This window comes from Ipomoea triloba, chromosome 10, assembly GCF_003576645.1.
Source record: "Ipomoea triloba cultivar NCNSP0323 chromosome 10, ASM357664v1".
NCBI lineage: Eukaryota > Viridiplantae > Streptophyta > Magnoliopsida > Solanales > Convolvulaceae > Ipomoea > Ipomoea triloba.
In genome coordinates, this window is record NC_044925.1 from 600,468 (window position 1) to 623,247 (window position 22,780).

At 36.3% G+C, this 22,780-nt stretch overlaps 3 protein-coding genes across 5 annotated transcripts; all 3 read left to right on the forward strand.

Annotated features, from left to right (window-relative positions):
- Positions 1-1,112: 1,112 nt before the first annotated feature.
- LOC116032210 (ubiquitin-like domain-containing protein CIP73) lies at positions 1,113-8,924 on the forward strand. 3 transcript variants are annotated; one of them, XM_031274675.1, is made up of 20 exons: positions 1,113-1,295; positions 1,902-1,946; positions 2,031-2,358; positions 2,443-2,563; positions 2,777-2,894; positions 3,440-3,547; positions 3,631-3,749; positions 3,842-3,910; positions 4,371-4,535; positions 4,641-4,710; positions 4,797-4,942; positions 5,591-5,755; positions 5,835-5,906; positions 6,013-6,133; positions 6,273-6,434; positions 6,564-6,646; positions 6,719-6,850; positions 7,582-8,163; positions 8,352-8,507; positions 8,601-8,924. In XM_031274675.1, exons 2-20 carry the CDS (start codon positions 1,922-1,924, stop codon positions 8,676-8,678), a joined length of 2,820 nt encoding a protein of 939 aa, XP_031130535.1. In that variant the 5' UTR covers positions 1,113-1,295; positions 1,902-1,921; the 3' UTR covers positions 8,679-8,924. The 3 variants fall into 3 exon arrangements, with proteins under 3 accessions (XP_031130535.1, XP_031130533.1, XP_031130534.1); XM_031274673.1 differs by having other exon boundaries at positions 1,114-1,295; positions 2,031-2,563; XM_031274674.1 differs by having other exon boundaries at positions 1,114-1,295; positions 2,031-2,563; positions 6,740-6,850.
- A 4,659-nt stretch (positions 8,925-13,583) lies between these two features.
- Positions 13,584-14,301, forward strand: LOC116032971. The gene has a single exon (XM_031275725.1). The coding sequence runs from the start codon at positions 13,628-13,630 to the stop codon at positions 13,961-13,963; it is 336 nt and encodes a 111-aa protein (XP_031131585.1). The 5' UTR covers positions 13,584-13,627; the 3' UTR covers positions 13,964-14,301.
- Positions 14,302-17,977: 3,676 nt separating this feature from the next.
- Positions 17,978-22,405, forward strand: LOC116032073 (L-ascorbate oxidase homolog). The gene is made up of 8 exons (XM_031274475.1): positions 17,978-18,316; positions 19,077-19,186; positions 19,659-19,929; positions 20,188-20,290; positions 20,413-20,758; positions 20,851-21,216; positions 21,356-21,434; positions 21,885-22,405. Exons 1-8 carry the CDS (start codon positions 18,179-18,181, stop codon positions 22,095-22,097), a joined length of 1,626 nt encoding a protein of 541 aa, XP_031130335.1. The 5' UTR covers positions 17,978-18,178; the 3' UTR covers positions 22,098-22,405.
- The last annotated feature ends 375 nt before the right edge of the window (positions 22,406-22,780 follow it).

The following is a 22,780-nucleotide window of genomic DNA, read 5'->3' on the forward strand; positions in this document are numbered from 1 at the left end:
ATTGTGACCCGTGAGACAGTCTCACACAAGTGTTACCCATAAGGTTTTTATTATTTTGATAAAAAGAAGCAATGACTTGACTGGTTTTGGACTTATACTCTTGGTCTAATGTAATGAAGACCAATTGACTCGAGCATCCCGAGGGCGGAGTAATGCGGAATTGTCAAGGCAAATGAATTGGTGGTTTTCAATTTAAGCTTGAGATTGCTTTTAGTCAAATAAGTTGTGGACTATCTGTAGGTCGAAATAGAGATTTCACAAATACTCCGTATTATTTTTTAGAGTGATTTTTTAATAGCGATTGAAAAAATTACAAAAGATAGACATGAGACGATCTATAATTACATATCACTAAATTTATTCATGAGGCGTTCAGTAAAAATTGAAATTGTCAAATTTGTTACACCCACACATAAAAGCTAATACATATGGTAACTAGATTGCCACCATGTAGTAAGCAAGACTTTTAGCCTTCAAGTCCTTTTGACGACTAATAATGGAGTGGCAATACATGAAGTGTAATTTTCTCTCTCTCCCTCTTCTTTTTTTCTTTTTTTTTTCCTGGTAAGGGTGAGCAAAATACTAGTTAACTACCTGATAATTAATAACCAAACCGAATGAAAATGTCTATTTCGATTATTGATGTTAAAATATTTTTTATTTTTTTTGTAATTCAATTATTCTACGATTATTGGCTTTCGATTTCAGTCGGTGATAGATTAATCCGGTTCATATGAGACCCTAGGTAAGAACCTTTGACCGAAGATCAATATGGGAGAAGGGTGAGTTTTTTGTTTGTTTGTTTTTTTTTTTGTTTTTTTTTTTTAAAATTTGTATTTTATTTAAAATTATTATAATAAATTAAAAATAATAATTTTGATTGGGATGGTTGCCACATCAGCGGTAACAAAAAATAGTAACCTAATTATAATTTTTTAAAGTTGTATAATCTAATTAAATTTTTTTCTTATAATTGGATGACCTATTTGAGTATTATTATTATTATTTAAGGTTAAATTTGCTCAAATTGTAAAATAATAAATTCTTTTCTAAAAAAATCTGGAAACGCATTTATTATATACAGAAATGATAACCGTGTGAGGTTGTTTTTGGCCCGTTTTCGCAAACCCGAGTCCGACACAACAACGCTGCTAGCCTGGATCTTTTAGAGCTGACGAATCACGAATGTTTTGACATTCATTCCATATCTTTCATTCATCCAAATCCCAATCCAGGAGTTTACGACTGATTCTGCTTCTCGCCGTCGCCGCCGATCTTTGTTGCTTCCCTCATAGGTAACTCCGATTTTACCGATTCAATAAACTCATGTTAATACTTCGGATTCCGAGATTGTCGTGCTCTTTCTTTTGTCTTTCTGTACTGTGTGTTCAACACTTGAACATCCTTTTGCTTTGCTGTTGCTCTGCAGGAGCTAATCTAAATTTCTGTTGCGGTGATTTTTTCTTTTTTCTTTTTATGGTTAAAAATGTTTTAATTTTTGAAGGAAAATGTTGTTTTCCTCATTTCAGTGATGAACTATAGGAATTGTTAGGTCTAGTGGAGTTGATAAGAGAACACTAGGTTCATCTTGAGCTCGAGTTTATGCTGCCAATAGGCTGGCTTATGCATCAGCTTTTCATGAAATCAATGCTTTAATGGTGTGTAAAGTGTGTTCAATTGCTTTGCCATATTGTTGTTTAATTACAAGCGTGGAGTATCTTGGAGTTCAACTGGCATCTGGGTGGTTCTGATGGTTTCCTGGAGCAATATTAGTGTTGTTAACTAAAATTACTTCCTCTAACATGCATTTGCACAATCCTTTAGAACTAGCCTTGGCTGACACCTCTGTGATAGCAATGTGATTAAAATTTAGACATGTTTTAAGAGTGGTTGTTTTCCAGGCATTTGTTGGCAAGTTGATATGGCTGATCAGCATACATCTGAAGGTCCAAGCACAAGTAATGTTTCCAGTGAGCATACATCTGAAGGTCCAAGCACAAGTAATGTTTCCAGTGAGGGTTCTGAAGAAGGTCCAAGCACAAGTAATGTTTCCAGTGAGGGTTCTGAATCGAGTCCATCGACTGTGAAACTTGCATCTGAGCATACATCTGAAGGTCCAAGCATAAGTAATGTTTCCAGTGAGGGTTCTGAATCGAGTCCATCGACTGTGAAACTTGCATCTGAGCATACATCTGAAGGTCCAAGCACAAGTAATGTTTCCAGTGAGGGTTCTGAATCGAGTCCATCGACTGTGAAACTTGCATCTGAGCATACATCTGAAGGTCCAAGCACAAGTAATGTTTCCAGTGAGGGTTCTGAATCGAGTCCATCGACTGTGAAACTTGCATCTGAGCATACATCTGAAGGTCCAAGCACAAGTAATGTTTCCAGTGTGGGTTCTAAATCGAGTCCATCGACTGTGAAACTTGCATCTGAGCATACATCTGAATGTCCAAGCACAAGTAATGTTTCCAGTGTGGGTTCTGAATCGAGTCCATCGACTGTGAATATCAATATCAAGACCTTAGATTCCAGAACTTATGCCTTTGACGTGGACAAAAACGTAAGCTTACTTTACTATTCCTATGTTTGAAAAACACGCATTTTGTGGTCACATAGGTAATCTCAAAATAATATACTCTATTCAAACTGTTATTTAGTTTCTTTTGTGTGTCAATTATGTTTCAAATTTAACTATTGTATTATTCTTTGAATACTTAATGAATTTGGACACTAGCTATTTTACAATTCTGTGCTTTTGTTTTCATGGTTTCAGATGCAAGTTTCTGCCTTAAAGGAAAAAGTAGCAACTGAAACTGGAGTCCCTGTTGCACAACAACGCCTTATTTTCAGGGGGAAGGCCCTGATGGATGATCACATTCTTTCTGAATATCGTATCCTACCAATTATATACTAACAAATCCTAATTAAATGAATTTCTTTGATGTAGTTAAAAATTACTGCCATGTGTATATTTTTATGACATCTAGATTTTTGTTCCGTTCCTTTATCGTGTGTCAATCTAAGATGAAATTTTCTGTTGATGTTTTCATAATAGAGGCTTACTATTTAGAAACATGATTTTATTTATTGGCCTAATCCTGAGTGTATCCTTTCTTAAAAAATGGAATGACTTGGTTGACCATGATTTAGATTGAAACTGAAGGCTAAACCGCACGCTGTGATATGCATTGTATCTATACATGTCTATATGTATATACATATGTGCGTACGGGCACACTTATGTACTCACATATGTACACATGTGTGCATACACACAGACATACATATATGTATTCCTCTTTGCTCCTCCCCTCCCTCCTATGAAGAAGTTTCTCTAGGATATGGCTCTAGTTGGTTGAGAGTTTGTTCTTTTGGATATAACAATTTGCCGTCAACCGGTTGTCTTTGTGGTTTCTTGACAACTTGATTCTTTTAGATTTGGAAAACGGAGATACATTGCACTTGGTGATAAGACAGCCTTCTCAACCACAATTGTCATCTTCTGTTGGCACTGGGGAAACTACTCCAGACAATGGTCTTAGAGGTAATAAATGATCATAACTACCCTGTCACTTATATGTGGAATGCTTTAAGTGGTTTTATGAAGTCATTTTTTGAACTTTGTAGGTCAAGAGCCTGCTACTGGTGCGCCACGCAATCGTATTGGGCAAGTTTCACACAGTGTAGTGCTAGGCACTATCAATGTTGGTGAGCAAGGGGATGGCCTTGTACCAGATTTAAATCGGGTTTGTTTTTAGTGTTTTCCAGCCTTTGTTTTGCTTGCTTAGGCTAGCTAACATGGATTTTATTGACTGACAAATTTTTTATTACCGTCTAGGTTATTGGGGCAGTTTTAAACTCTATTGGAGTTGGGAGTCAAACTGGTGCCAACCATCCTGGTCTGCATGTTAGTGGTTTTCTAGCTATATCTTACCTTAGTTTCAGTAATATATACCCATTGTCCTAGACTCCTATTAATATTGAATTCAAGTATATCTTTCTTCTTCTTCTTCTTCTTCTTCTTCTTCTTCTTCTTTAATTAATACATGCTTTAAATAACATACAAGTGTAGACCTTTGATATCTAATGCATATAGTATGACTATACCAAATTAAAGTCCCTTATTATGGGTTAGCACACTACTTTATATGGCTGTTTAGTTGCAGCACATTTTTTCCCCTTCTACAGCCACAGAAATGTAATTTGTTATAGAAGTTACTTTAATTGGTCAAAAGGCATGTGGCTATGAACAGGATATTCTTCACTTTATGGATGTATAATGGGTATAGTTTGTGGTATGTTCCTATAAAATATTGGTCATCTTTTGGGGCTAGGGATTTTATGCAGCTAATCTGTTTTCTGAACAGGTTAATGCTCGCACTGCTGCCCCAAGAGGAAATGAAACAGAAGGTATACAAAGGAATTCTGGCTCTCAAAGTCAGCAGCCTGGGCAGGCATTTCCTCGTATATCTTTAGCTGAAGGCATGCAAATCCCACTTGGAGCAGCAATAGCAGTTCCTTCGCTTAATATGGTAGAAACATTTCAACTATTGTTGACATAATTTAATAACTTTTTATGCTCTATTGTTTTTTATATTAGCTACCTTGTTTATATTTTTCTTTTTTGTTTGTTTTAGCCGATTCCGGATTCTTTGCACACACTGACAGTGTTTATGAATCGCATGGAGTCTGTACTATCCCGTAATGGTGATGATCTTTTCACCTAATTGTTCTGACTCTGATATGTTACTAGATAGCTTCCTGATTGATTTCTCCTTTTCTTTATGCTCCAGGTAATCAGCCTAACCAATCACCTGCTGATTCATCTAGTGTAGATTTGCCAACAAATTCTCGTGGTCAATCAACTCTAGAGACATTGAGCACTGTTATGCGGCATACAGAGCGACTAGTTGGCAACCATGTTACATCAGCATTATCTGTATGTAACTTTGAATCTATATTGTGATTTTGTGAAATTTAACAGTTTCTCCTCTATGTTGTGCTCTTCCCTTTTGTTCCAAGCGTTCATCAAGGTAGAACTTCAAGCATAACATACACTACATTAGCTTATTCTAGGGATAAATAAGGCATAAATTTGTTATTATTGCTTTATCTTTTGGAAGAGGGGTAATTTCTACCGAGTTGCTAGTTTTGTTTGTTTTTGTTGAGGATTATATATTGTATATGAATGTAGTTTCTGGTTTTGATTGGATATGCCCCCTTAATAGAACTTGTATATTTCATGTTCTGAACTTTCTCAAATCTCAATGGCTCCTATTTTTATATTGCTAGCATATCATTTTTCTCATATGATCACATTTGTGGCTCATGTTCGAGATTTTTGTTTTTTGTTTTTCCCTTATGTAATTGACTGAAGTATTGAACTTCATTGATCTTGGATTTTATTCCTCATTGTGCTTCACTGTACAATGGACATCATTTATTGGAAATTTTATGAATCAATGGTTTTAATACTAGTATGAGGCATTGACTGATTATTGTTAATGAATTGATTTTCTTGGGATTTACCCCCCCTCATTTGGCTTGTCTTCTGATTTGGTGTTTGTAATCTGCTGCAATATTGTAGCGTACTGCAGGACGCTTGGAGCAAGAAGGGAATTCAACTGACCTTACAGTTAGAGGACAAATACAGGCAGAATCAGTGCAATTAGGTCTTGTGATGCAGCACTTGGGTGCTCAGTTCCTAGAGCTTGGAAGGACAATGTTGACATTGCGTATGGGAGAGTCTCCTGTATGCCCCTTACCATCTCTTTTTTATTGTGTTTCTCTACAAGGGCATTGGTTTAAAACTCCTCTGGTGTTTTATACAGGCTGAATCTTCGGTCAATGCTGGTCCTGCAGTTTACATTTCTCCATCTGGGCCAAACCCAATAATGGTTCAGGTGTTGTGAGAGCATGCAATATTCTAGTAATTGTGTTTGTATTATGCTGTTTGGTATTTTGGATTGATCCCTTGGTTTCATAAGCTGTTACTATCTTCTGTTGCAGCCTTTTCCTCTTCAAACTTACTCTCTGTTTTCCGGTCCATCTGTTCAATCTAATCCTGGAGGTTTCAATCCCTTTGGAATTGGCAGTGCGGCAAGGAATGTAAATATACACATACATACCGGTATGAACTATGAAGTTTTGAGCATTCACCTTGTATTTTTGGGTTTCTTTGGGAAGAGTGGGGCCGTTGTTTCAAAGGGAGGGCAGGGCAATATACTACTCATATTTCTGATTCAACTTTTTGGGATTCTTTTTTGCAGTTGGTTCTAGAGCAACCAATGGAGATGGAGCTCAAGGTGACCATGCCAGTGGAACTGATGGTGGTGATTCTAGTCAATCTAGGGCTCCACCTGTAATAGGTACTACTGGAGTAGCTGTTTCATCAATACCTCGTGTTTCCTTTTCTGGTGCTTCACAACATGGTACAATTTCCATGCTTGTCTTCGATTCTATTATTATCTGAGTGGACTATGGACTTTGCTCACAAGCATATTTACGTTGGAATAATGGATTATCATGCCTTCTGAACTGAATTTTTTAATATAATCAAGGTCAACCTGAGAGTACCACTGTTCATGAGCAATCTACCAGTTCTGGTGCTGAAACTGAAGCTAGGAAGTTTGGAGAAAGCCAGGTCTGTTATGATGAGTAGCAATTTATTGATCATGCCTTAATATGTTAGGAGTGATTATCTAACCTTTTCCAGATACGGGGAGAATGTGATCAGGTGTCCAATGAAACTTCTGTAAGTTCAGCAGGAGGTTCTCAGGGAGTGGATCGCCCTGGTGCTTCGTCTTCTGTTCCTATTGGACTAGGGATGGGGGATTTGCAGCCTAAGGTTAGCAAATGTACTACTACCCCATTTATTTTGTCTAGTTTAGCTGCGTATAGGGACGGAGTGGAAGTTAAATAGATGCAGTTAAAATATGTTGAGCATGTGTAAACCACTTAAAGGTTAGATTTGAGAAACTTGAACCTTTTTTTTAATAAATAAAACTAAAATCTCAAATAAGAATACATGGTTTTATAGAGTCCTTCTACAAGGACTCCCATTTTTTACTCCCAAACATATACTCCCTTAGGTGTATTCACAAGGAAACGAGAAAAATCAAAGGAAGTGAGACCCATGAACATTATAACTTCAAAGTGTTTGGCTCAGGGAGTATAACTTATGGCATGGGATTAGGGAGTGAATCTTTCGCTCCCTTCAGCATATTCCGTTATTATTATGTTAGTAGATGGAGGGATGGGGGATAACTTACCTCCTTAAAAATGTTTCAATTTTATGGCATGGAATTAGCGGTGCTCAATTAGGCTTACAATTATGATTGTGATCCACAGAATGTTTCATTATGCATTTCGTGTACTTGCAACTATATACACTTCTTTTTTATGAGTCTGACTAACTTTACCTTCTATTTGGTGTTATCAAATTGTTGCTTTAAATCTGCTGTCTTGGTGTGCTATTTTATGCAATCTGAAGTTGGTCTATGGTTTAGTTAGCTACCTTTTTATTGTGCTTCCATGGTATTTACTTTTTTTTTTTTTTGGGTGCACTGGTGGAATCAGAGGCGAGTTAAGCAATCTAAATCACAGGGAAGAAGTGATGATGGTGCAGCTACCTCCAGTCAGGGCGAACAACCCATTAGAGATGAACAGGTTTTGCAATCTCTTGCAGCACTTTCGGCTAGGAGGACTGAGGGTTCCCCACCTTTAGGACAATTTTCTCATTTGGGCTCTGGAGGAAATGGCCAACCTGATATTTCAAATATGATGTCACAAGTTCTTCAAAATCCAGCTTTAAATGGTTTATTGGGTGGAATCTCTCAACAAACTGGTCTTGGTTCCCCCGATACCTTGAGGGATATGTTGCAGCAATTTACCCAGAACCCAGGGATGATGAATACCGTCAACCAAATTGCTCAACAGATTGATCCTCAAGATCTTGGAAGCATGTTTGCAGGTTTTGGTGGTGCAGGCCATGGTGGCGGTGGCATGGATCTTTCCAGTATATTTCAGCAAATGATGCCACTTGTTTCTCAAGCTCTTGGTGGTGTTCCAACCTCGGCCCAACAAGCTCCTGGAACGGAAGTCAGAACAAATGAGACTCGTGCGAATAGAGAAGTGACGCCAACCAATGAAAATACTCAGGTTTGTATTGGTACCAATTTAGCATTTTCATAACCATTCATAATATGATGGTTGTATTATTTTTCAGTTTTTGTTAGTAAAACAGTGATCACCTTAAACGAAAAGAGCTCCTAGATTTCATGCTAAACCTGCATTATATTCAAACCTTCCTCTTTGAAGCTGGTGTGGTACTTTTTTCATGTGTACAGATTGGACTACAAGAGGTTGCCCAAAGAATCGAACATCACAGTCCTCCCGAAGAGATCTTCCGCTCCGTAGTTGAAAATGCTGCTCACTTGCATCGCAATGGAGGTAGGGATGAGAACCTTGTGAATGGCGTGTGCAGTACCGAAGGCCTTGCAAATGTGAGTATCTTCGTGTCTATTATCCTTCGCAACAACTCGAGGTTTTGAAATAGAGCTAGAGCGTAGAATGCTAACATTATTTTTGCTTTGTAGGAATTTATGGAGGTCCTGCATCGCGACATCTCCAAACGTGTTAGGGATGAATCAAAGCCCCCAAGGAAGCCTTCTTAGTGTAGTTGAATCAGATTTATACATACCATTATGCTGATGATATAGGTATCCAGTATGCTTTTATTCCTAGTTTAAATCCAAATTTTTTGTGTATTGAATTTTATTTTATTTTTTGTTGGTCAAATTCAAGCACAAATACGGATATACACTCGACTAATTTGATTTGTCTTTGATTGTGCGAAAGTAGATTTTTTTAAATAGTTAATATGCAAAATATTTAAATTGAGAGAAATATTTACTGAGTAATTTTGATTCTTCAACTGTAATTGCATTTTTTAAAAATTGGTTTTCAATTTTAAAATTATTGAATTACAATCTCATGCTTGTGTAGTAGTAGTAGTATTGATTTTCATCCCTTCATTAGTTTGTGTTGTAGTAGTAGTATTGATTTTCATCCCTTCATTAGTTTGTGTTAAGCCCGTTAATCTTATTTTCATCCCTTCATTAGTTTGTGTTAAGCCCGTTAATCTTAAGAATACATTTGTAATGTCATTATTTTATTAGTTTTATAATTTTAATATTTGTAGTAGTAGTATTGATTTTCATCCCTTCATTAGTTTGTGTTGTAGTAGTAGTATTGATTTTCATCCCTTCATTAGTTTGTGTTAAGCCCGTTAATCTTATTTTCATCCCTTCATTAGTTTGTGTTAAGCCCGTTAATCTTAAGAATACATTTGTAATGTCATTATTTTATTAGTTTTATAATTTTAATATTTGTATTTTATTTTATTTTATTATAAATTTAATAATAATCTTTGCAAATTAAAGTTGTAATTTTTCAATAGGATTCGAACTAAAAACTAAATTATTCATGAGGATGTGTTCAAAATAATTAATAAATTATTAGTATGTAATAATTTCATGTACTCAAAAGTTATTTTATATGTTATCAATTAAAGGTTTTTTTTTTTTTAAACCTGTTATCAATTAAAGTTAATTAGCTAATTTTACTAAATGCTTCTTCACAAATAGCTAGCTAATACTACTAGCTAGTTTAAGTTAATCCTCAACACAATTTGCTAATGGTTAACAGCTCATTGTTAAACAAAGCTTAAATCTGTTGAGATAATTATTTGGATTATAAATATTATTATAAAATTAGTTGTTGAGTAAGTTGATTGTAAATACAAAATTATACAAATATTCCTCCCTCCGCCTTAGGCCTTAGCTTGGTCCATATGCAAATGCAATCCCTCATTACCCACATAATATTGAACAATCATATTTGGTATTTCATTTCTAATCAAATTCATAGTCTTAATTATTTATACTACAAAAGATAATAAGCATTATATATGTACGTGTGGGTGTGGGGATGTATAACATAAATTGTTATTTTTACAAATTATTTTAATATAATTGTGATTTTGACATTGGGTATTGATACTAGTATTTCTTTTGCACCAAGTATCGGTCTCCAACACACTTAAAACATATAATAAAATAATCTATTTATACACCTTAAAACATAACAGGTGAAATAATGAATATGTTTCAGAGTACAAATTATATAGACCTTCCAACACGTATAGTACCATTTGTATATGGAGCAACCCAATCAAGTTTGTCAGATTATTTACTTAGTAGTCATAAAGTTTGCAAGTTTAAATGTCGGTGAGAACGGCCTATTAGCACATTGTGTTCCTTTATAAGTTGGCAGGATTACTTAATACACATCATTGAATAGTAGCTTTGTAATTCAAAAAAAAATAAGGAAAGAACATTTGGAAAGATGATGAAATATAATATAATAATATAATATAGCGTACACTTATTTATAAGATCTTAATTGTGAAATGGATTGAACAAATTTCTCACCCCAAACGCCCTTACACTACTCTAATCTACGAGAACAATAAATGAGTAAATCACAGTAACCGAACAATCTAATCTCTTAAAGATAGGTAGCTACTTCCAATGTTGCAATATCTTGTTTCCCATATAGAACCCATCCTCCTTGACCACCCAAACACAATTGTAGGTGGGGCAGTTGGACTTGGCAAAATCCTCACTAAAAACATCGAAAGCCGCATGTTTCTTTCCCCAGTCAAAGTCGCAGGAATAAATGGTTTTGCCCACAAGATGCAACCCAAATTTCCAGGTAAACTCTGCGGTTTTAGAAATAGTTTTAGGTCCCAGATCGTTGCCTTTAGCTTTACATTGAAATTTCAGCTCGCCGGAAAGCTTATTCTGGATATGAACCTCGGCGACCATTTGCCGAGACAGGCATGTCGGCGACAACACACTAAGGATAATCAATAACAACAACAAACACAACGATACTCTCATCATCTCATCCGATGACCTTAATTATGTTTAATTTTACTGCGATGCTACCATTAATATAATTAATTTATAGAACCTCAAAAAAAGCAAAGGGAAAATGTCAACCGCGAATATATATGCTTTATGGCTGCCCGCACTTTCATGCATGCTACCCATTCATAATAAACAATAATAAAATGGGTAAATTAAATAAGCCTAGCTCCTATATATATATCGAGTGGCCATGTTTTTTTTTTTAAGAGTTTAATTTTATCAAGATCATTTAAATAGGGAAAAGAGAAAGAGAAAGTGTAATTAAATTTAGTATGGACTAATTTTTACATGTATTTATATGCAAAAGTGGCCGGGGACGACTTAGCATCAACGGGACAATCTCGTACGGAAAATTAAAATTAAGTGATAGGCATCTCAGTCCATCGTTTAGTTAATTTTTTCAGTTTTTAAAAAGATGTTTTTATTTTTTTTTCTTTAAAAAATATAAATTGTACAAGATTATATATCCATTTTATGTTAAAGTCATAATCATATTTGAATACAGTAATATATAGTACACGTCAAAGAAAAAACAAGTTAAAACAATTCCAAGTATAGTTTAGAAAAAACCAAATCAAATTAATTGACTCCTTGTAATAATAGAAATCCCACAAAAAAGTTTGGGTGTCAAGTCTATACATTAAAAATAAGTCCCATGCCACAAACAGCCTAAGACAAATTCAATAAAAAAAGTTCCGAGCCAATTAAGTTTAACAACGTCCAATCCCACAAAAGGACTCCATATAAAGTCTAAGAAAATACTTAGCCTAATAAAAAAATCCAATTTCGAATTGAGCCAAGTTTAACAACAATATAATAATCCTCGGAAAAATGGCTCCTAAATGAATCTAGAAAAAACAATTAAGTTAAACCGACTCCTCTTATCATAATAACAACAGAAATTCTACTAAAGAACAATCCTCCAAAACCCAAATGTAGAAAATATAATATAATTTAATGAGTGAAAAAGAAAATTGATTAATTAATTACAACTACACACACACATATATATATACACTACCAGCTGTGGATTTTGAGGCCATTGGACAAATAAAACCCATCTTTCCTAACGATCCAAGCGCACCCAAAAGCCCCCGTGTTTCTGCAATTGAATTTGGCAAAGGGCTCCGTATAAACATCGAACACCATGTGTTTGGATCCCCAATCGAAGCTGCAGAAATAGAGCGTTCTTCCCAGGAGATGCAGGCTGAATCGCCAGCTGTAATCTGTGCCCTTGGGGATTTTCTGAAGCCCTAGATCGTTGTCTTTTGATCGGCAGTGGACTTTCAGTTCGTCGGAGGATGTGTAGGGCAGGCGATTGAAGATTATCACCCCGGCTAGCGGCATCTTCCACAGACTCGCCGTCGCCGGCGACGCCACACTCAGGATCACAACCAAACATACTAATAATGTTTTTGATGTTCTCTTCCGGCGACTCATCATCGATAGATGTTTTTTTTTTTTTTTTTTTTTAAATTTTGTGGAATTGGATTTGTGTTGCTTCTCATCTGCCATTTATATATATATATAAATTAAGCTGGCCGGGAATTGAAAGAGGTGATTCAATTGGGAATGTGAACCGCAAATATGGCTAATGGCAGGCCGCTCTTTCATGTATATATGCATGCCGCCCTTACTTGAGCCATGCATATAACTACGAACTAATTAATTATTAATTACTTTTGGGATTATATTATCAATGATTCTAAACTAAATAAAAAGTGTGGGGGTATTTTGATAAATATTTCAAAAGTTATGTTATACGGTGTCCTTGGTGGCTGACATCGTTTGAAATGATGTTATTTTAAGTGAAATAACCCTAAATCTTCCAAAACTATGTTAATTTTTTAGGATTTTTTTCAATGATTATATGAATTGATTTGGAAGTTTCGAACTAAGTTGATACTTTGTGAATTGTGATTTTGTAGAATTTATTATGTTTTGATTCTTTAAATCCTTATACAATTGTAGATGTTTTTTAGATTAATATTTAATATTTTAGTATTAACTATTAAAGCATTAAATATTTTATAATTATTAAGTCTTAAAAAAATTTTAAAATAAATAAAAATAAAATGGGCGCTCAGGGAACGCCTAGCGAATTTTTTCAACATTGCTGTCAAGTAACATTATAAAGTGTACTATTGGACGAAGGCTAATGAAGGCAAATCTAGCACACGTGATTGGCGGGTTGTTGGGCAAATGTCATTAAAGAGCATAAAGGATCAAATCTAGCATCCAACATCTCAAAAATATGCGGAAATAAAATTGCGTCTTTGCTATGAGTTATAATTTTTTGTGTAATGGTAAACGTTTGATTCTAACATATTTTATGGTATGTGATAGCTAGTGCACACAATCCATTTTGTAATGCATTTTTAGAGTTGTAAATATTAAATTCACATGTAATGAAATTTTATAGTCATGAATCAAAAGTTAATTTGGTAAATTCAAAAATAAATATTTGGTTAAATAATTAACTTTATCAAATTAAAAATTAATTAATTCAATTTTGAATAATTGCATTCAAAAGTAATCCACCGAATGAACATCTTTTTAGCTTTCTCATTTTCTAATTTCTTTGTAATTTCAGTTCCGCTGGTGGCTGAATCAAGTAGTAGCAGATAACCATGGCCTCCACTGCATCGCCGCCGCGCCCCGCCTTCCCCGGCGGCGTTGGAAGCACTAAGAAGCCTCTCGGCCTTTTCGCCAACGCAATGAAGAGAAAGCACAGCTTCATTCAGTTCTTCGCGATGACCGGAATTCTTCTCTTGAGCGTGCGCTCTCTAGGGCAAAAGTACCGAATCAACGATCTCCGAGAGGACATGGAGGCGTTGAAAGAAGAGCAGCAAGGACTTACTAACCGAATGAATCACATCAAGCAAAGCCTTCTAGCTGAAGCTGCCGTCGAGCCCACCGGCCGCTTCGCCTCCCGCCTCCGCCTCCTCTTCGCCGAAGACAAGTAAGTTTAGGGTTCCGATTTCCCTAATTTCTAAGCTTATTGTTTATCGACGACCGCGAATTACAAAAGTTCGATTTCAATTTGGAATTTAGGATAGATTTCTTAAAAATGTAATCTCTGCAAAAAAAAAAAAAAAAAAAAAAAGTTTTGGATTATGTGTTAAGCGGTTTTGAATATGAATGAATAGTCAGATAGTATTATCTTATCAATGCTCTTGAAATTTAATCCTTAAGCTCCCTCAAATGTTAAAAGAAGTGTTAATTTTAAGAGAAACCTGTTGGTATTACAGCAATGTGAAATGACTATACTTATGCTTGTTGAATGATTCTAACATTGGTGATATTGAAATGCTTTCTAGCTGTTATAGTGTACTTGGGTTGTGCAGATGAAAATTAACTCTGGGTTTTGGATTAGGGGATGATGTGCTTTAATTGTTGATATTAATTTCTTGTTTTTCACTATTGTGTTATGTTCAATTCATGGCAATTGGTAAACTTCTGTTTTCTGGGTGACGAGGAAACAACAACCACTATTCGGGTAAATTCATCTGGTGATCTAAAAGATCAAAAGTTCATAGTTGACAGATTCAAATTAAAAAAGTCAATATTTTAGTCTCGTTTACGTTCTAACATATTTGGTTAGAGTTTTTCAATTTTGACAAGTGAATTTATTGAAGAGCGCGCAACAAGGAAGGTGCAACCCAAGTACACAGAAAAGCTGTTACAGAACACCCATTGTGGTGATAACTGATAATTATACCCTTCAAAACTTAACTTACAAACTAAGTTGTCTTTCAAAAAAAAAAAAAGACAACAAAAAGACTTTTACAAATTAAGCTGAAAAGTTATCACTTGGTTGCTATCGAGATTTCAATTCTCATCATTAGTTGTCAGAGCCTCTCTGAAATCTTTACATTCAGTCAGTCTTTCCAAGAAGTCTTATCATACACATTCCCTCTAGTGCATTCATAATAGATGAGTTTTTTTTTTTTTTTTTTTTTTTTTTCATCTCTTCAAATAAGGGAGAAGAAGGAGAGAGGGGGGAAGAAAAGGCGAAAAAAAAAAAGAAAAAAGAATGAAAATAGAAATGAAAAAAATAAATAAAAAATAGTCGTTTACATGTCAGTTGGGCGTTATTGTTGTGCGAAACGTGCACCATCCATTTTTTTTTTGTTTTCAGCCCCGGAATGTTAGAAAAAGATTGTCTTTACTACAACATATTTTCACACTCTCTTATCTAACTCACCAACAATTTGACAAATAACAAAACATCATTAAAGTTGCTCTTAGCTCTTAGCTTGCATTGGTGTATACTGTAGTTGTAATGCCATAAGAATATGAAATGTACGTCCATATTGTAGAAGGCAAGCAAGTCAAATTACTTGAATTTTAACAAATGTTTTTAGTTATTGTCAAGTTGACCCTAAGTTTGAGTAGTTCATAATGAGTTAGTTGAATTTGGGCATCTTAATACTTAGCTTGAGTGGTTTGTAAGCTTAATTGAACTTTTTACTTTTTTTTTTATATATAATATAAATATGATGATATATTACGGAGTACAAATTTAACTAATATATTTATTAATTATTTATTATACATTATAAAATGGGAATAGTTGCTATTGTATATTAAGTTTTGTTATGATATTTAGTCGTCATAAAATACTTATTATTATAATTTTTTGTGTAAAAAAAAGGAAAAAATTAGGCTATTTTTAATAGTATACACACTACTTGGTCGGAAAATAGTATGCCACATATCAATTAAAAAACTCTTATATAGTTATATGGCCATGTTTCAAGGCCACCAGGGATTTCGATGAGTTATTTATTTTTTGCTCAAACAACTTGGAGACTGTTAATCATCTCTTTTTTTTTTTTTTTCTTTCTCTCTCTCTTTCTTTCAAGGTCTATTTTCAAAAGAGAAATGATGTAGGGACTCTATGGAGAGTCACATGTTGTTATTTTATTGATATAAAAAATAGAGAATAAAAAAACTGAGTTACATTTTTTTTAGTTAAGGTACAAAGGTGGAGTAAAATTTGCAAGCATGTGTAGTATTGCTTCTTTCAAAATGGGTATGAGATTCTATACAATAGTGGTTGGGCATCTCAAGAAGCATGACTACTCTCCTTGGTGCCATTAAATGGATCAAGATAGAGTAGATGAGCACGTACACATATATGATATATATGTACACAACAAAGCTGTGAATATGGCTTTGGCACGTACAGTGTATTTTATTTTGAAAGCAATGCAAGGAACTCTTTGCTATTTATCCACCCATCTTGTCTCTTTTTGATTCACAACTTTCTTTTGTTTTTACAGTTGTGATCGAGCTTTTGACTTGATATTCAATTATGAACGTACATACCTTTTAATATGTTTTGGTTAATTTAACTAACGTTAGTTATTTAGTTGCATTTTATATAGGAACAATTCGGTTTGTTTCTTCTTTTTTTTTTCCCGTATATATACAAGAATATAAAATCTCACATGACCATATTATAAAGTGTATAATTGAAAATATGAAAAAACAAAATTTCTTGCATAGTGTCATATAACCATCCAGGATATATGACACAATTCAAAACCCCATTAATTGCGGTTTGAAAGTTTTTCTATATAAAAATAGAAAAAGTCCATATGAGAGATGGCGACATAACATTTAGGTATAGATTGGAATATGCAATAATTGCACATGCATCGGACATTAATTTTCTTGGATGCAATCTTTCTTTTACGCAACTTTGCATTTATAATAAGATTGCAATTTATAACACTTTCTCGTGGCTTCAGAGACATGTGAGGTTTGGGAGTTAGATCGTGTTTTTATGTTTCTTTGTTCTTTCCTCGTCGTGCTGTTTCACTGACACATTTCTGGCTGGCATCAACCATATTGGGTCCCACTCCTCCGCGTGGGCCCCCACCACCGACGCCGTTTCCTTCACTCAACTTCCGTTTTTTTAATTTCCCGCCAGTAAAACGCTGCCAAATATATATATGTTTGTATGTAAAGATAGAAACAAAAAGGTTACTGGTCCGCAGTGAAATTCATAATTATTATTTAAAAATATATGTGAAATAAGCTCTTATTATTATTATGTAATAACTTATAAATTATACTTGATAGATAAATTGTATTAAAAAATTATATATAACAAGTTTGATCGAAAATGTATTAGCCATCATATTATTATTTGGCTCTTTTCACTGACGAAAAATGATAAATAAATTCTAATGGATTAAAACTTTACCATGTGTCTTGATTTTATTGGAGAAAGATAAAAGGAAAGTAATAACAACTTAGGCCTATATTTATTTAAATGAATTAAAAGGTGACATGTAAATATGTGTAATATTATTTTTATATATATATATAAAATTACACTATTATGTGTTTTATATAAATATAACATAATAATTACATAAAGGGAGATAAGAATATAAATTAGTCTATTAAAGTCCACATAAATTATGCCTAAAATAAATTTAGTTTTAGTATCCACCATTCTTGTATGAGTAACATTCAAGTCATCATTTGACAAATTAAAGTTTTTTGACTGTATAAAGAAAGAAAAACAAACACTTGTAATCCCCCGACATCTTGGAGTGACATACAATCAATAACTCGTTTTTGTTATTTGTAAATTTCATTTGTTTTAAAATAAATTTACTAGAACAATCTATTGGATATCAATCATTTTTATTTAGATTAAAATAAAATGTTATACACATAACTATAGAACAATTTTATACTTTCTCAATCTTAGAATCAGTGCCCTAACTACCACTAAAGTTCAATACTATGATCACCTAATTATAATGATAAATTACATAGTCGCTATCCGAATGCGAGCTCCAAGCCCCATAAATGGTGGCTCAAAGTCCACAAATTTGAAGCCTTGAACAGTTTTTACTCTGTTAAGGCTGTAACAGTGTAATACCTAAACACCGCAAATCTCTCCCTCCTTCTCTTTGGCGGCTACTATGGTGTCAAAATCACTCTGACCCACCCGTGTTTGTGCAGTTGTCGTCCCCATACATACGCCCCTTTTTTAAATTCTCCATTACAAGTAACCTTTGTCTACCACAGTACACTCTGTCTCTCTCTCTCTCTCTCTCGTCATATACCCTTTCGGGCATTGCAGCGTTTCTTCCCATTGCCTTTGGATAATCCCCCGGAGAGCATAGTTTCATTTCATCCCTCTCCCACTCCAAATGTCGCCGCTAAATGCAGCGGTTTCGTTACTTGCGGCGGCATTGCTCTTTCTTGCTGCCCAAGCAGAGGACCCTTACAGATTCTTCTCATGGAATGTTACCTATGGCACCATTTACCCTCTTGGTGTTCCCCAACAGGTGGGTTCTCCATTTCTCCCTTCTTGTCTTGTTGTTTTCTTGGAAAATGAGTAAAAATGGGGTCTTTATTGGATCTGCATTTGCCTTTTGTTTCCGAAAGGCGAAATTCCCTTGCCCCATCACTCAGCTAGAGACTAGCTAGAGAGGACCACTATTATATTAGGTGTAACTTTTGCATTGTGCCGGGCAGGTTCGATCTTGTGTGCTTGCCCCGTCTCTCATGGTCAGAGGACTAGTGTGTAGTCTCACTATATTAGGTGTAACTTTTGCATTGTGCCTGGCAGGCTCGATCTTGTGTGCTTGCCCCCGTCTCTCGGGGTGAGAGGACCAGTGTGTAGTCCTACTATATTAGGTGTAACTTTGCATTGTGCCTGCCAGGCCCGATCTTGTGTGTTTGCCCCCTCTCTCTGGGTGAGAGGACAGTGTGTAGTGCCCACAGTTATATTAGGTGTAACTTTTGCATTGTGCCGGGCAAGCTCTATCTTGTGTGCTTGCCCCGTCTCTTGGGGTGAGAGGACCAGTGTGTAGTCCCACTATATTAGGTGTAACTTTTGCATTGTGCGTGGCAGGCTCGATCTTGTGTACTTGCTCCCCAAGAGGACCAGTGTGTAGTCCCACTATATTAGGTGTAACTTTTGCATTGTGCGTGGCAGGCTCGATCTTGTGTACTTGCTCGCAATCTAGCAATTATCTCGCAATCTAGCAATTATGTGCTTGGTATTGTTGATATTAAAAAATGATGGTTTTTCTTTGTTGGTAGGGTATTCTGATCAATGGGCAGTTCCCAGGTCCGGATATTTACAGTGTCACCAATGACAATCTCATCATCAGTGTGTTCAACAACTTGGATGAGCCTTTTCTTATTTCTTGGTAGGTCCTAATCCTACTCTGTATGTATGTGATTCATATAAATAAATGTGTAGATATATGTATTTTATAGGTCGGTTAACTGTATTGAATGCAACTGCAATGCTCTCCTTGCCATAGATCTACTCTGTGTGTGTGTGTGTGGGTGGGTGGTGGGGTGGGGTGGGGGTGTGAGAAAATACCTTCCAAGTTTTCTTGACTAGAAAAGGGCAATTTAGTGGAGGGATAAATCGAACTGACTCAGCTGCCCATTAGGTGTGAAGTCTGTTTGGAGCCCACTAGATTGGGTGTAACTTGCCCAAAGTCTATCACCTAGGAACCAACTGAGCCACCAGGACTCGATTTTGTGTATTTGCCCATAATCTACCACCCAAGAACCAACTGAGCTGTCCATGCGGGCAGCTTCTGGATTTTCTTTGAATCTATATGGATGCATAAGAGCTTGATAATTGATATGATGTATTGAAAAGTACAGGAATGGAGTTCAGAATAGAAGGAATTCCTATGAAGATGGAGTGTATGGAACCACATGCCCAATTCCTCCTGGCCAAAATTTCACTTACATTCTGCAAATGAAAGATCAAATTGGAAGCTTTTACTACTTCCCATCTCTGGCCTTCCACAAAGCGGCTGGTGGGTTTGGAGGCATTAGGATTCTCAGCAGGCCCCGAATCCCAGTCCCCTTCGACGATCCTGCTGGTGACTGGACTGTGCTCATCGGAGATTGGTACAAGGCTGATCACAAGGTATTTTAGCTAATCTCTGCACTCTGCATTTACACTGCATTTGTTTATCGAAGTTTATTGAGTGGTTTGAATCAAATAGGAAGACTTATCATTTATATTGCGAAGTATGAGTGACCTTAACTCGGGTTGTAGGTGGAGAATAAGTACTGTGAGCTTTTCGATATGCTTTGCCCCTTGATCATTCATAGCTTGTTGCCAATTTTTAACGGGATTAGTTGAAACGATTGATTAGGCTCTTACCACACAATGTTTATACAGGCCTTGAAAGGGGTTCTTGACAGTGGCCACAGGTTGCCATTTCCTGATGGAATCCTTATCAATGGTCGTGGTGATAATGGCGCTTCTTTCACCGTTGAACAAGGTGAGATATAGCAAGACGAGTTAGGAATATTTCTAGTCTATAAGAAAAACCACTCGGTGTTGTTGTTGTTGTTCCTATTTGTTGTGAGAGAGCAGTGAGTAACAGAAGTTAACGTTCGACAGGAAAAACATATCGGCTAAGAATCTCCAATGTCGGGTTGGAAAATTCTCTCAATTTTCGGATCCAAGGACACACGATGACACTGGTGGAAGTAGAGGGAACGCACACCGTGCAAACTGCTCTCTCCTCGCTTGATGTTCATGTCGGTCAATCCTACTCCGTCCTCGTTACTGCTGATCAGCCTCCCCAAGACTACTATATCGCAGTCTCGAGCCGTTTCACTCAAACAATCCTTACCACCACCGCAATTCTTCACTACAGCAACTCTAATCTCCAAGTCTCCGGCCCCCCTCCCGGTGGACCTACCATCGAGATCGACTGGTCACTAAACCAGGCTCGTTCCATTAGGTACGTTTATCATTTAATGTTTTGTTTCAATCATTAACCATGACGATTTTAAGTCTACCTTTACTGGAACGTGTTTTAATTTTGCCCGTTAGGTCCAATCTTACAGCAAGTGGACCAAGACCGAACCCCCAAGGTTCGTACCATTATGGTATGATAAACACCACGAGGACCATTAGGCTTGCAAACTCTGCCGATCTGTTGCATAACTATCAGAGATACGCTGTCAACAGCGTGTCCTTCGTGCCAGCTGATACTCCGCTCAAGCTTGCTGACTACTTCAAGATTCAGGGAGTTTTCCGCGTGGGAAGCATATCGGATAATCCCACTGGCGGTGCTCTTTACCAAGATACATCCGTCTTGGGCACCGACTATAGGGCATTCATTGAAATCGTGTTTGAGAACAACGAGGACATTCTGCAAAGTTGGCACATTGATGGATACCAGTTTTGGGTAGTTGGGTAAGCTTAAAGGAACAAATTATTCATTACTTCTTACCAATTGAGTCATGGACTCATGGTTGATCATACATCTTGCATTTCTTCTTCTTTTTGGACTAATTTCCTTAATGTTTCTACTTAATCTGGTGTCAAAATGCAGAATGGATGGAGGGCAATGGTCACCAGCCAGTAGAAATGAGTACAATCTTCGCGATGCAGTTGCACGTTCTACAACCCAGGTAAGATCAAATTAAAGCTGCTTGGGGACAACCCCAGCCAAGTTGGTCGAACTGTTGAATCAGAAGGTTACACATTCGACTCCCAGTGGGAGCGGCCTAGTGCCATTTCTGGTTTGAGCCGGTCGGTTATGGGCAACCTAGGTTAATTTACCTTCTTGTAGTCCTTTACCAGTTAGGGTCACAAGGCAATGTTTTGAGCAGCCTAGTGCCCTTTCTGGTTTGAGCCAGTCAGCTATGGGCAACCTAGGTTAATTTACCTTCTTGTAGTCCTTTACCGGCTAGGGTTACAAGGCGGGGTTTAAAGCTGCTACTACCAGGCTGCCAGGCTGTATGCCTCAACCACTGTTGCAGAAATCGGTCTAGGCTCTCCTCTACCGCCCGACTAGCGCCTAGCGCTTACTGCAACCATGTCCTCAGCTATACAAATCTCTTACGGTTTGCAAATTGCAGGTGTATCCAAGATCATGGACTGCCATCTACATGGCTCTTGACAACGTAGGTATGTGGAACGTTAGATCCGAGTTTTGGGCACGACAATACCTCGGACAACAGTTCTACTTGAGGGTTTACACGACCTCAACCTCGCTTAGGGATGAATACCCCGTCCCAAAGAACGCCATCCTTTGTGGCAGGGCCGCTGGGCGCCGCACAAGGCCCCTCTAAGTTTGAACTTCATTCTTCTTCTGGTGCTGCTGCTAGGAAAAGTTTGCCTAGCTTAGGTTACTTCAGACTTGAGAGTGTAGAGTTTTACACATAGTTTAGGTAAAAGAGAAGTGTTTTACTTCTTGTTGTTATGCATTGTTGCAGTTACAAATAGGATGATCATCTATTAATGACCTTATCTCAAGGTCACATTCTTTCAGTTTCCACTCAAAACAGTTTCATTTGGTTCTTCATAAACTTCAGTTTCTGGTTCTGTATTGCAACACTATAAATATATTGTTCACATTACTGATGTTTTTGTTTGAAGAGTTCTTCCTTTGTTTGAGTAGTGTTTATTTGTAATGGGTCGGTCCATAACAAGATCTTGTAATCTTTTGGGCTATGGTTCGGATCATACTAAGATTTTTATTGTTTGGCTTACTCTAACCTGACTCAGTTCAAATAATAACCAGACAGATGACAGGTCAACTTATCAATTGACACCACTTAGAAGGAGAAAATAACTTCTAAAAGTCATTTGGCTTTCTTGTTTTCAAAAAAAGAAAGTCATTTTCTAGTTTCCAATCAAACTATATATTAAATTCTTATATGCCAATGATAGATTTTGAGCGGTTTAAAGTTTTAATTTTAAGAACACTATTCTATTTCATTGTGTGTCTAGTTACTACCAAACACAAGAAAGT

What these genes read in the sequence shown, in the direction of transcription:
- LOC116032073 (XM_031274475.1), top strand. Translation starts at nt 18,179, where the DNA reads ATGTCGCCGCTAAATGCAGCGGTTTCGTTACTTGCGGCGGCATTGCTC. An exon ending in CTCTTGGTGTTCCCCAACAG is followed by an intron (nt 18,317 to 19,076) that starts GTGGGTTCTCCA and finishes CTTTGTTGGTAG; the next exon opens with GGTATTCTGATCAATGGGCA. An exon ending in GGTACAAGGCTGATCACAAG is followed by an intron (nt 19,930 to 20,187) that starts GTATTTTAGCTA and finishes ATGTTTATACAG; the next exon opens with GCCTTGAAAGGGGTTCTTGA.
- LOC116032971 (XM_031275725.1), top strand. Translation starts at nt 13,628, where the DNA reads ATGGCCTCCACTGCATCGCCGCCGCGCCCCGCCTTCCCCGGCGGCGTT.
- LOC116032210 (XM_031274673.1), top strand. Translation starts at nt 1,922, where the DNA reads ATGGCTGATCAGCATACATCTGAAG. An exon ending in TGATCAGCATACATCTGAAG is followed by an intron (nt 1,947 to 2,030) that starts GTCCAAGCACAA and finishes GTTCTGAAGAAG; the next exon opens with GTCCAAGCACAAGTAATGTT. An exon ending in TGGGGGATTTGCAGCCTAAG is followed by an intron (nt 6,851 to 7,581) that starts GTTAGCAAATGT and finishes TGGTGGAATCAG; the next exon opens with AGGCGAGTTAAGCAATCTAA.